Raw genomic sequence first — 14,427 nt, 5'->3', positions numbered from 1 at the left:
CCGCTAAATCAGTACTTATGGCACCTGTAACGACATGCAACATCATAGAGAAAGGAGATAGCCGGCGATTCATCTTAAATCATCTACGCCATAAACGCACGCAAGAATTGCAACACTACCACCACCACCACTACAGCAGCATTAACCTAATATCGGAAACCCCAAATTATCCAACAGATATTCCCAAAGGGCACATAAAAACCTTTTCACGTATTCGTCTTGGTCACACACTTCACACGCACCAATACCTCCTATCTGGAGAACTAAAACCGTCTTGCCCATTTTGTCAAACGGATCTAACACTAAAACATATATTCACCGAATGCCCCGACCTCGAAGAAACCAGAAGACGCTACCTAAAAAGCAACTGGATTGAGCTACTAAAAATACCCACGAAAGCGAACATAACTTCAATCAATAACTTCGTCAAAGCCATTAAAGCAGACATCTAACATTACTTTAAAAACTTACAAAAAAAAATATTCGATATAACTAATTCCCATCGAGCGGATAGCCCTGGCAGCTAATGCTCATTTGATATATTAACTTGTTAATTTGTTTTAATAATGTTAATAAATAATAATAATAATAAATGTGCTTCTGACAGACTGACTTCTGCCTAAGGCAGTCCACAGCGTCTTGTATGGCCGCAATCTCGGCCTGAAATACGCTACAGTGATCCGTAAGGCGAAACTATCTTTGTATGTCCAATCGTTCCGAACCCCTCCGACCCTGTTATCCAGTTTAGATCCATCTGTGTAGATCTGAATGCTGTTAGTGGGCCAATCTGGGTCATTCACGCCCTGTTCCCTCTCAGGGATTAATATCTCGTATCCCTTGTTAAAGTTGGTATGTGGTTTGCAGAAATCTGTCCATTCTGGTATGCAGAATCTGTCGAAAATTTCAGTATGGTTGCAGTGAGACCATGTGGTCAGTTTCCTCAGCCTAATACCTGCACATGCTGCGTATTTTTTGCTTCCAATATCTAAGGGTAGTAGGTTCAGTATTACATTCATAGCCTCCGTTGGCGTTATGCGGATGGCTCCGCTTATGCATAGTGTAGATCTTTGCACCTTTTGAAGAGCAAGAACCGTCGTGGATTTATTCAGGGCGGGCACCATACCGCCACCGCGTATAGCAATATTGGCCTAATTCTGGGCATGTATCATGTATATCATTGGGGACATACCCCATTTCCGTCCAATTGCCCCTTTACATGTGTAAAGGGCAACCGTGACTTTACGCACACGTTGCGTGGTGTTTTGTGTCCAGTTCAATTTCTTATCAAGTGTGAGCCCTAGATAGTACGCGGACTCACTTAACTTAAGTACTGTGTTTGCCAGCACCGGAGTTGAGAGAGGTGGTATCTTATACTTCCTCGTAAAGAGCACCAGCTCCGTTTTATTTGGGTTCACGCCCAGACCACTATCAGCGGCACATGCTTCGACCCTTCTTTTTTCCACCTGCATCATATCGCAGAGAGTTTGTGGAAACTTCGCACATATCACTAAGGCATGCCCCTTAGCAGCTGATCGCCAACAAGACCCACAGCAGAGGGGATAGGACTCCAACTTGGGGAGTACCCCTACTGACGAACCTGCTCACCGATACCCCTGCCGCTTCCGTTGATTTACCCTTCATATAGGCGTGTTGTGCTTCAGAGAGTTGGTCATTCACTGCCTCCCTGATATATGTTTCCATCAGCCTCTACATCACCTTTAGTTGAAACGAAGATAGACTGATGGGTCTGAAGTCTTTTGGTTTCGTGTGGCACGCTTTGCCTGCCTTGGAAATAAATACCACTCTAGATATTTTCCATGTACGTGGGATGTGGTTAAGTGCCACGACACCTATTTTAGGACAGCCCTTGGTCGGGAAAAATCTCGAGTCGCTCCTGTACATAGAACCTTCTGCCTTGGCTTATTGTTAAAGATGCGCAAGTTCATCGAGCATTTGATAAACTTGCATCTAAAACTGCGAAAAGCTGATTTAAAAGCAGATGTTATGGCAACAAATTAAATGGGGTTACCCTGAAAGGGCATCCCTTGGTCGAAAAAAATCTCGAGTCGCTCCTTTACATAGAACCGGCTGCCTTGGCTTATTGTTAAAGATGCGCAATTCATCGAGCATTTGATACACTTGCATCTAAAACTGCGAAAAGCTGATTTAAAAGCAGATGTTATGGCCAAGTTCACATTAAAGAATTCACAAATTCCTTGCAAGGTGGGAAGTCGAATTAAAGTTAAAGATATTTATAAAAATGAAAAATTGTTTTTGGCTTTTGAAAAATAGTGAATATTTTTGATATGGACTAAGTTTTATTTTTCTCCTTTCAGTCGGAGCATATAGTTTGCAAATATAAAATCCAATGGTAAAGACTTTTTCACATATGCTAGTAAGAGCTTTTAACGGTGATCCTTTTTTTGATTTTACATTGCCAATAACCACAACGTCGAGTTCGTTAGTTGCCAATTACAAATTGTCACCCTAATTTAAAATTGGGAATTCCAGAAACTATAAGCAAACTGTATAGAAAGTGACTGTTGGCGCTACAAACGTTATGAATGCAGATATGGTAGGTCAAATTCGAAATGTTGTATTCGATAAGCAAGGAGCTCAACATATGCCGTCTGCATTTAGTAGTAATGCAGTACATTTTAGTCTGCAGCGCCAGCGCAAAAAATGTAACAGCAAAGCCGAACTTTTTCAACTGCAGACTATTGGCACCGGAATCTTTGATGCGAATAATACAAATTGTTACAAGTCTTTTGAAACAAAAGAGGAGCCTATTAAACCTCGTCGCTGGGAACAAAAGCAAGTCCAAATTAAAACAATGGAGGGCGAATTCAGTGTGACAATGTGGGCTTCTGGTAACTCAGATGACGAAAGTTCAAATCCCGAACAAAGGGCAGTATTTCCAGATTTAATAAACTGCGACGAACATAATGTAAACATCGAATGTGGCATTGTTGATACAACTCAAGGACTTGTGCATGACATCAGTACAAATAATATTGAGCAGCAAGAATTTGTGTTACAGCGACAAATAATTTTACATCAAAAACAATTACAATCCCATCTCATAGTAGAGGAAACAGTTGATGTTGACAATTCATCGACAACTGCGGATACTAACTACCCTTCAATTCTTTCTTCTTTAATTGTTGAAGATACACCTAATCGCCAGGAGCTATCAGATATATGTTCTATAGACAAAAAGCCACGTCCAAAAAAGACAGTATCAAATAACTCAACTCTAACACGTATATCATCTGATAAAAATAGGGCAAGAACTACTGTTTTGCCAGTTTCAGGGGCAACTGTACTATCCACTCCGTTAATCCATTCTGCTGACACTGCTGTGATTACAATGGCTAATATTGATGACGGTAGTTTATCAGCCGCAGCTTTGCCGGTGGGTGTTGTGTTACAAAATACACGTAATATATCTTCTTCACCACCGCCTTTGAGCTATAGCAACAAAATGAATACTGTGGCAACAGAATCGAATTGCAATGGGCCTGGAGAAAAACGAATTGCTTGTCCTCAAAAGGGATGTTAAAAATTTTTCCGTGATAATTCGGCTATGCGCAAACATCTGCATACCCACGGTCCCCGCGTTCATGTTTGCGCTGAATGCGGTAAAGCATTTGTTGAAAGTTTAAAACTAACACGTCATCAATTAGTACACACAGGAGAAAAACCATTTCAGTGTACTTTTGAGGGTTGTGGAAAGCGGTTCTCTTTAGACTTTAATTTGAGGTTGGTTAGTTGTACTTTTTTATTAGAGGCTAAATTATAAATATTTTATTTAATATTTTTCAAGAACGCACGTACGGATTCACACAGGAGATCGGCCATACGTTTGCCCTTTCGATGGTTGCAATAAAAAATTTGCGCAGTCCACCAACCTGAAGTCACATATTTTGACACACGCGAAAACCAAGTAAGTATCTCATTTATTAAGATTGCACTTATCCTTTTAATTATAACATTCCAGGCGAAACTCAATGGGTGGGGCCCGCAGTAACATCAGCAATAACAATCAGGTGCAAATAACTACACATAACCTTATAAAGGTTGAAATGAATGAGGTGGATTCAAACTCATCCTATATCGTATATACAGATTAAAAAATAAATTTACCACCATGAAGTATAAAAATATAGGGATAAATAGGATATCTCGTACTCATTACGTATATAGAATTAGATTTTAACTGCTTACAACTAATTTTTGAATAAACACTATTTTAACTGCGCTGTTGTTGGAACATTAACTCTTAATCAGCGATACAACCATGATTAAATTGACATCAGATCATGTTACGATAATCTGAATAAGCATGCACCAGAGAAATAGCGGTATTAAAGTGTTTGTAGTGTAGGGCTGCCATAACGTCCCGAACGCAAGCTGTTTCGGTATATAAACCCAATTGGTCGAGTGCACGCAGCTATGTCCTATTATGTCCCTGTATTTGATTAAGTCCGCAGTTTATCTGGGTGCTTTGTATAGTATAAGATTGGCGGAGTAACATTTCGGCAAAGCGGTGTCGTGTAATAAACATGAGTTAGATAGCTAAACTCTTCATCGTCATAATTTCTTAATAATTTTGCCACTTGGCTGACTGGTTGGGTGACGAAGAGCAAGTATGCTTGCATCACAAGCTAACTCGTCGCCTTGGGCGGGCTATTTCCCCGCTGTTCTCACCAAGAACAAAAAGAGGCTTCATACCTGCATATGTGCGAGAGAAGATAGAAATAGACGTGATGGGGAGATATAAAGGCTATTCGCTTCCCAAGGCGGTCGGTTCAATGTTCCGGAGCGACTCGGGATTTTTCCCGACCAATGACTGTCATCTCAGTGTAACCCCATTTAATTTGTTGCGTCTCTCCCAAAAATTGTCATCCTCCCAGCAGCTCCTTGCAGCAGGACTGCTCCATATTCTCTTGCTCCGGGAAGGTATCGAATCCAATCCGGGTCTGACCCCGGTCCTGAGAAATGGTTTTGCTGCATCTGTCGGAAAAGAATCTTTTTAGGACGGTCATACTCTGTTCAGTGTGTCTCGTGTAAGGGATGGTTACATCGGACAGGTTGTTCTGGGCTTGATCCCAAAACCCGACGTCCACGTAACTTTTATAAATAAGTACCCGCTGCTGCTCGCGCCCCACGGCGCCAACAACTCAAACAGCTGCTACCACTCATAACTACAATCTTCGTAGTAGAGTCGGAAGCAATGCTGAGCAACAGCCCCTGCCCCCGTCTTCTCCTCCCCACTTTTTGGGCAGCAATCGTGTAGGTCAGGGAAACAGACTCTTAGTCCCTACCTCCGCTTGCACCGTTTGCCAGCACGGAATATATATGTTTGCGACATCCGCCCAATGCAGCTCCTGCCATGGGTGGTGCCACTTTCCTAGATGTTCTGGTCTCCGCTACGGCAACCCCTCGACGGGTTTCATGGCGCCATGTTGCCAGGTCGCAAACCCAAATCATCCGGGTACCCCAATGCTTGCCCAAGGACGCCCAGTCCCAGGGCCACAACAGCAATTGCGTCGTGGCCTTCCTCAACCCAGGCGTAGTCACCCGTCACTTACCCCCAGAGTGGCGACGTCTCCCCCCATGCACTTCAGAATTCTGCAGTTAAACTGTAATGGATTAACTGGGAAGATTACGGAGATAGTCGATTTCATGAAGCGGCACAACATCCGCATTGCTGCGATTCAAGAGACTAAACTCACAGCACGATCTGCATTGCAGACCTGCTCTGGGTATAATGTCCACAGAAAAGATCGCGAGAGCGGAAATGGAGGCGGCCTCGCGTTTATCATACACCACTCGGTGCAATATTATATATTTGATCCTGGCATCGACCGCAGGGACAATGTCTTAGAACGTCAAGGCCTATATGTCCGGTCAGGCGATGCAAACCTAGAAATCATCAACATCTACATCCCTCCTGCCACCTGTTGCCCCAGTGGATACCGCCCTAATATCAGAGCCTTACTCACTGGCAACAATCGCATTATCTTAGGCGATTTCAATGCCCATCACGATCTATGGCATTCAAACTTGCGGGCGGACAGTAGGGGTGGAGTGTTGGCGGATCAAATAGAAGAAACGACGTTCTGCACAATAAACGGAAACGCCCCCACACGCATGGTAGGAAGCTGTCACAGTTCGCCAGATATCTCAATCGTGAGCGCAGAACTCGTAAACTGCGTCAACTGGCAGCCGATGGTAACATTGGCATCCGACCACCTGCCCATAATTATTTCGCTCAAGCGTACCGCCGACTTCATCGTCACCGAAAAACGCACTTTCATAAACTTCAAAAAAGGAAATTGGGAAGAATATAAATCTTTTACAGATAACCGCTTTGCTGCGCTCCCTATCCCGACTGATGCCCGCAAAGGGGAGCGTGCCTTCCGTAAGGTCATTGAATCCGCCTCGCCACGTTTCATTCCCGAAATCCGGCCCCACTTCCCGGCGGAGGCCGCAAACTTAGCGAGAGAACGTGACCTTATATGACAGCTTGATCCGACTGTCTTACACCCCAAAATCTTGGGTGTGACGTTTGATCAGGATCTACATTTTGGTGAGCACGCATCCGCAATTGTTCCGAGAATTCAGAGCCGTAACAAAATCCTCAAATCCCTCGCTGGAAGTACCTGTGGAAAAGATAAATAAACGCTCATGACTACATACAAAGCAATTAGCCAGCTGATTACGTGCTACGCGAATACCACCTTTATCCCTTCCAGAAGACCCTCTTCACCCTACGCTAGAGATATCACTTGATATCAGCCTACCCCGTAGGATTAAAGTACAGTCTCGTCCCCGATCTAGATGCTTCTACAAAGCGAATTTCATTATAAATAAATAAATAATGATCTGTTGGCTTCCCATGATTTGTCGGATCTCTATGCTTGCACTGATGTCGATTCGGCTATCTCTATATTTTACAGTACGCTTGATGGCTTCTTTGATACCTGCATTCCTACTCGCTATACCCTATGTTCGAATAAGCCCCCTTGGTTTTCAAGGCAACTTATCAGACTTAATAACATTAAATCTAGGCTTTATAAGAGGTTCAAGAAATCTGGAGCATCTGCAGACCTCTCTAAATATCTAATAGCTCGTTCTACATTTCACCGTCTTAATCAGCTTTGTTATAAAAATTACTTGAGTTGTTGTAAAGCCCAATTTTTTAGAAATCCAAAAAAGTTTTACAGTTACGTAAATTCAAAGCGGAAAACTTCTGGGTATCCTTCCTCATTAACCTTTGGAGGTAAAAAAGCAGTGACGACGTTGCTGAATTATTTTCTGAGTTCTTTAAGTCCACGTATTCATCCAGTGGTTTTCATTCCGTTCAATACCCCTATAACTTAGATAGCTCAAATTACATTAGGAATCCTGCTATTGATGGTAATATTGTTCTTCAGAGTCTTTAATCTTTGAAGCCCACCTTTTCTCCGGGGCCGGACGGTGTTCCTAGTTGTGTGCTTAGGTACTGCGCCGAAAACATGTATGAGCCTATTTTAAAATTATTTGAGCTATCTCTGGATCTGCGTCATTCCCGGCACTTTGGAAACAGTCTTTTATTATACCCCTGCATAAAAAAGGTAGTAGGTCAAAAGTTGAAAACTACAGGGGTATTGCTAAACTCTCAGTCATTCCTAAAGTCTTTGAACAGATTGTCACCAGTCAACTGCAATATCAGTGTTCTAGTCTTTTATCTGCATGCCAACACGGTTTTATTCGTCAAAGGTCAACCACTACAAATTTGCTTGTATTCACCTCTATAGTTATGGAAGGATTTTTAGCGAACAAGCAAACGGATGTCATCTACACGGATTTCAGCAAAGCATTTGATACCGTCAACCATGAGTTGCTTATTCATAAGCTTGATTTACTGGGCTTTCCGTTTCACCTATTAATGTGGCTGAAAAGCTATCTTTCTAACCGGACCCAAAAAGTCCTGTTCAAGTGCAATCTGTCGGAATCGTTCGGAGTTTCCTCCGGCGTACCCCAGGGAAGTCATCTAGGCCCTTTGCTCTTTGCCCTTTTCTTTAATGACTTGCCACAGACAATATTATATTCCCATACTATAATGTATGCGGATGATGTAAAACTTTGCTACACTTACTGTCCTACCGATTTGAGTTCCTTGGATCTTCTTCAGGCCGACTTGGACTCGTTCCAATGTTGGTGCACAACAAATTTACTAGCTTTAAATTGCTCTAAATGTAAGCATATGAAATTTCACCGAGTGAAGCCAGCATTGAAATCTTATGTAATAGATGGTACGCCTTTGGAGCGTATATCTATTGCAAATGATCTAGGTGTCCTTTTTCATTCGAAATTGAATTTTAACATGCATATTTCATCTATAGCCAACAAAGCGTTGGGTTTACTTGGATTTGTTAAAAGATGGGCTAAAGAGTTCGATGATCCGTACCTCACTAAGGTTCTTTACACATCGCTGGTTCGTCCAATACTCGAGTATTGCTCATGCGTTTGGTCCCCTGTTTCTCAAAAGCATATAAAGCGTCTTGAGTCAGTTCAAAAGCAATTTTTGATATTTGCATTGCGCGGCCTTAATTGGGACTCAAGTCTCCACCTTCCTCCATACAGAAGTAGACTTCTTCTTATTAACTTACCCACTCTGGAAAATCGGAGAATATTACTGGGGGTATTGTTCATCCATAAGCTCATTATTGGAGAAATTGATTCCGCGGACCTCCTCAGCCGCTTGTTTTTTGCGGTTCCCCCTAGAGTATACAGACACTACGTTCCTTTCTATTTACCCCTTTGTCGACGAAACTTTGCTAAAAATAATCCTCTTCTTATCTGGTGCGCGCACTACAATGACTTGTATAGCTGCATCAGTCTTGAATGTACTTTTGCCACTATACGTAATGCAATACTTGCCTATCTAATTTAAGAGATACAAGCTAATTTAATTTGCCGGCATTTTATTCCTTCGATAAAAAACAGGAACTATCTCGCTTAAGGATGGAGGAACATTTATCAACATGTATCATTAAGAAGGAACAAGACAGTACTGTGTTGATTGGAATCTGGTGCATTCCAACAACATAAAAAACATGCTTTTTCATGAGTCACTGATCGGAATCGTATGCTTTCCGGCAGTATAATCTTATGGGTCAGGCATCGAGCTGATTGGAATCCGGTGCATTCCAACAACACAGGTTGTTTAGGCCACCAGCCTAAATATTCGCTACCACCCTAATGTACACTTTTGGCAATTTTAGTATTTACCGGTAACGGCCCACCCCTGCCGAGCGCTAACTTTAAAGGGGAAAACTCGACGAAAGTTAGCTATCGGCAGGTGGTGCGGACCTTTTTCGTTTTTTAAACTTTCTTTCTATTTTGGAACTTTTTGTATACACATTTAATCCTCGTCAGGATTTCTATCTGTGTTTCACATTAAATCCTCATTGGGATTTTTTATCTGTGGTTCACATTTTACACTATATCCACATTGGGATTACCATCTGCGTTTTTAATTTTTTTTAAACACGCTAAGTTTCAAAATATTTCTATCTGTGTCCAACACACCTGTTAAGACACATTAAATATTTGCAGACGATTCTCTTCTCTGCATTGCATATCACTGTAGACACATTAAATCCTTTCAGGACTTCTATCCGTGCTTAATATCACTTTGCACCGACTAGAACCTCAGGATTTCTATCTGTGCTGCATATCACTACATTTATATCACTTTATTCACACTAAATCCTCGTCAGGATTTCTATCTGTGTTTATTTCCATATCACTGCATACACATTAAATCCTCGTCAGGATTTCTATCTGTGCTGCATATCACTACATTTATATCATTTTATACACACTAAATCCTCGTCAGGATTTCTATTTGTGTTTATTTCCATATCACTGCATACACATTAAATCCTCGTCAGGATTTCTATCTGTGGCTTGCACAATCCTCGTGAGGATTTCTATAAGTGGTTCATATCATAATTTACATTTGATTAAATTTTTGCTTAGCACTATTCACATAAGATTGCTATCTGTGTTAACACATTCAATCAGAATTCGTGTGTTCTTAAAGCTTTTACTTATACAGCGCAATCACAGCAAAAACGAAAACACTCTTATAATTTTTTGTTGTGGTTGCATTTACACCAAAGCCACTAAGTCGTTTACCTCCGAGCTCGACACCTTCAAAGAGACAAAATATTCAAATTAATAAAATCAATGGAGACTTATATTAGATTGGCTGATTCCATAGTGGAGTTTGAACAAGAGTTCAACTCCACCCCGGCCGAATCCCGGAACAAGCACACCCTTGCACTACTGCAAGACGAGCTAAGGGCACTATGGAAGAAGACCAAGTCCACATATGAAAGTCTTCTCAGCAATTCTGAACTGTCCAAAGACGAGCTCAGCTCATTAAGAAAGAAAAATAAAAGTTGCTTTGCATGCTACCTGCAATGCATGTCTGCTGTGGCGGCTGAAGCCGAAGCTATCACCCCACAGCCGGCGAAAGATGAAGCAAAGGAGGAAGACTCCTCGCGCCGTGGACATAAAATGCGGCTGCCGCCTTGTGACACCGATGTATTTAAAGGCGACTACCTTTCCTGGCCAGCCTTTAGAGATATGTTCACTGCGATATACATCCACAATACTGATCTGAAAGATGTCGAGAAATTATACTATTTGAAGCAAAAAACTCAAGGGGAGGCAAAAGAAATAGTGGGCAGGTGCTCGTTAACAAACGAGGGTTTTGCAACCGCCTGGAAAACTTAAGCGACAGGTACGAAAATAAACGTATCCTAGTAAACACCCAACTTAAACTCTTATTTAATCTGACGGCAGTCGAACAGGAGTGTGGAACCTCAATCAAAAAATTGCAACGTGAGATCAACAATTGCATTTCTGCGCTACAATGTCATAATATTGACATCACAAATTGGGATGCAATCATAACTTACTTATGCTCCACAAAACTCCCTGAATCTACATTGGCTCTTTGGGAACAGACCGTAGAACGGAAGACAGATATCCCGAAATGGGAGGATATGGACAAATTCCTGTCCAATCGCTTCCAGACATTAGAGACGGTTTCCGATCTTAGGGGTAACAAAACTACAAAAGCACCCAAAAGTCAAAATTCGAATTCTAGGGAAAATTCTACAAAACTTGGGGTTTACCAAGCAAGCGTACCAAAGTCGGCATGTAAGATGTGCAACAGTACGGAGCACAAATTACGAAATTGCCAAAAATTCCGTAGGTTGTCCACGTCAGGAAAAATAGAATTTATCAAAAACAATAGTTATTGTCTGAATTGTCTGTCGGGTGGACACACCGTGACACGATGCACTAGCCAATTTAATTGCAGCACGTGCCATGCAAGGCACAACACCTTGCTCCATCTTCCGACAGCACAATCAAAGACAACTCCTCAAAGGTGGACTCAAAACGCCACCGACAATTCACGTTCAACCTCACAGCAGGCTAGGGCAAGGATGGAGTCTGAAAAAAGACAAGATAATACTAATAACGTCTCTTCGTGTCATGCTAACACCACTAAAGGGGTGTTATTAGGAACAGCACGGGTTAATATAATCCACAACGGAGTGAAATTTTCCGCCAGAGCGCTTATAGACTCTGGGTCCGAATGCTCTTTCATAACTGAAAGACTAAAGAAGCGAATAAACCTTCCGTCCAAACGTTTGCATGTGCAGGTGTCAGGAATAAGTAATACACCATCTGCACAGGTAAAGGAATCATGCTCGATTAACTTAGGTTCGCTTACAGACCCCTTAGTAAGCATCAATACAGTGGCCCTAGTCCTGCCTCGATTAACAGGGGACCTTCCGACTTGCCAAGTGAGCGCAACGACTCAGCAAGCGTTCCCTGATTTGACTCTGGCAGATAAGAGGTTCTTCGTTAATGAACCAGTCGACCTCATACTTGGAGGCGATATTTATCCCCAGATCATACTAAACGGTATACGGAAGAACGTTCTAAATACGCTTCTCGCCCAAGAAACCGTCTTCGGTTGGATTTTAACCGGTCGTGCAGATGCACCTCACCCAACCAATACACGAGTATCATTTTTTAACGAAATTAGCCTAGACAAGCAACTAACCGCTTTCTGGGAAATTGAAAACATACCAACAAAAAAGGCCCTGACTGAAGACAATGCCTATTGCGAGGCACTATATAAGAACACGACGGAAAGGAATTCAGATGGAAGATACACCGTCGCCCTTCCATTCAAACAAGACTTCCCAAAAACGCTCTGTTTGGGCCCATCTCTTAAGAGCGTCTGCTCTCAGTTCTATCGGAACGAGACACGCCTAGCCAAGACACCGGCCCTACAGACGGAATACAATAGGGTACTGACAGAATACGTCACGTTAGGGCATATGTCTAAGGTGCACACCGTAGTACCACCACAATCATCTGATTGCTACTTCTTGCCGCATCATGCGGTTATCAAAGAAGAGAGTACAACGACTAAAGTGAGGGTCGTGTTCAACGCGTCCAGGGACGTTCCCGTCGACGAGCGTCACCCGATAATCCTCCCTTACGCCTGCCGACTCACCCGTCTCCTGGTCCAGTTTGTCCACACCATTTCCATACATGGCGGAAACCAACTAATGCTGCGGCTCCTACGCACGCAGTATTGGATACCTCGGGTCAAAAACATGATCCGATCCATCATACACAACTGCAAGGCCTGTACGCTATTCCGCAAACGTTCCCCGACGCAACTCATGGGAACCCTCCCTGCGGAACGCACTACCTTTAGCAGGGCATTTACCAACACCGGGGTGGATTTCGCAGGGCCTTTTCACATCAAGTCTTACAGCGGACGAGGATGCCGCATGTCAAAGGGTTACGTCTGCCTATTCGTCTGTTTTGCAACTAAGGCGATCCACTTAGAGGCGACTAGCGACCTCAGCACCGCCGCGTTTCTAGCAGCGTTTAGTCGGTTTGTCGCCAGACGAGGATGCCCGAAAAACCTCTACTCCGACAACGGGACGAACTTTGTCGGTGCGTCGAGGGCTCTCCGCTCGGAGTTCAAGGCATTCCTCGTTGATGCGCGCGACCAAACCCTCTCGAAGTACGCCCACCAAACCCTGACATGGCATTTCATACCAGCCGCTGCTCCTCACATGGGCGGGCTGTGGGAAGCGGGAGTCAAGAGTTTCAAAACTCATTTCAAAAAGATCGCATCGGATCATAAATTTACTCTAGAGGAGTTTAGCACCCTCCTGTGCAGGATTGAATCCTGTCTCAACTCCCGACCCCTAAGCCCGTCTTCAAATGACCCGTCCAACCTGGAGCCACTTACCCCCGGGCACTTCCTAGTCGGGGGCCACCTACTAGCGCCACCCGAGATTGACGTCAGCGAGAATCGCGCTTCGCTCGTCAATCGATGGGAAAAACTTAAGGCGTTGCATCAAACCTTCTGCAAGCGGTGGAAAACGGAGTACCTCACCGAACTGCAGAAGCGCGTTAAGTGGAAGCATCCACAATCAAACCTCAAACAGGGGGACCTAGTCGTCATTAAGGAGGATAATCTGCCCCCCAACGAATGGAGACTAGGTCGGATAGCCAACCTCCATTATGGCCCCGATAACCGAGTTCGAGTCGTCGAACTTGATACGGCAAGAGGACAAACCACCAGACCAATCACGAAATTGGTCCTACTACCACCCTCCAGTGAGGGTGAGGGAGACTTGTAACTCCCAACCGTTGTAATCAACAAATCCCGTAACCCAGCTCTCGTTCACCCCGAACGAGGCCAACAAATCCCGTAACCCAGCTCTCGTTCATCACTAACGAGGCCAACCGAAGCCTAAAGCAGATAAGCTATCTGCCCCCGCATACCCAAAAAAAAAAAACAATTTTTTATTCATATACACATCCGAAACCTAAGTTAGAATTCAGCGCTCCACATCAACTGGACCAGCAAAGCGACTCGCGTAAAAATGTCATTAAAAACAATGGAGATACCATAACGAAATGTAGTCATTGAGTACGTTAACTCATTTAATCCGTATGTTCGGAACATACGTCTCCATTTAAGAATTTGTGGAATCGGTTTATATTTGGAATATTATGTGCATGCATACTTATTTGGAATATTCGGACCTCGCGAGGTAGCATCAGGCGAACGGGTGCCGAATATTCTAAATTAAAGTTTCTCCGCAACACCTCATTGAATACTTAAACGGGAAAGAGCTGTCCGAAGTATCAGAATAAAAAGGTTCCCCTTTCAGGATGTAGCAGGACCGCACGAAATCATAACTCTTCTGTCAAGATAAAGGCCGGAATATAACAACTTAAGCCAATAAGCCTTATTCCTTTATTTTCTGCTGCTGACTAGAGTATCACCCCATATCGGCTGCTAGTTCGAAATCA

The 14,427-nt window shown here is 43.2% G+C and overlaps 2 protein-coding genes across 5 annotated transcripts in view; one reads left to right on the top strand and one right to left on the bottom strand.

Annotated features, from left to right (window-relative positions):
* LOC137234314 (polycomb protein PHO-like) overlaps positions 1-14,427 on the bottom strand; it is a 162,491-nt gene that overhangs the window by 51,281 nt on the left and 96,783 nt on the right. The gene's annotated exons all lie outside the window — the stretch shown is intronic.
* Positions 2,290-4,281, top strand: LOC137235497 (polycomb protein PHO-like). Its single transcript, XM_067758507.1, has 3 exons — positions 2,290-3,762; positions 3,827-3,946; positions 4,001-4,281. The coding sequence occupies exon 1, from the start codon at positions 2,561-2,563 to the stop codon at positions 3,560-3,562; it is 1,002 nt and encodes a 333-aa protein (XP_067614608.1). The 5' UTR covers positions 2,290-2,560; the 3' UTR covers positions 3,563-3,762; positions 3,827-3,946; positions 4,001-4,281.

The sequence above is a fragment of the Eurosta solidaginis genome, chromosome X (assembly GCF_040869045.1).
Source record: "Eurosta solidaginis isolate ZX-2024a chromosome X, ASM4086904v1, whole genome shotgun sequence".
In the NCBI taxonomy this organism is placed as follows: domain Eukaryota; kingdom Metazoa; phylum Arthropoda; class Insecta; order Diptera; family Tephritidae; genus Eurosta; species Eurosta solidaginis.
The sequence above is the reverse complement of the archived record's forward strand: the minus strand, read 5'-3'. Positions and strand labels throughout refer to the sequence as shown.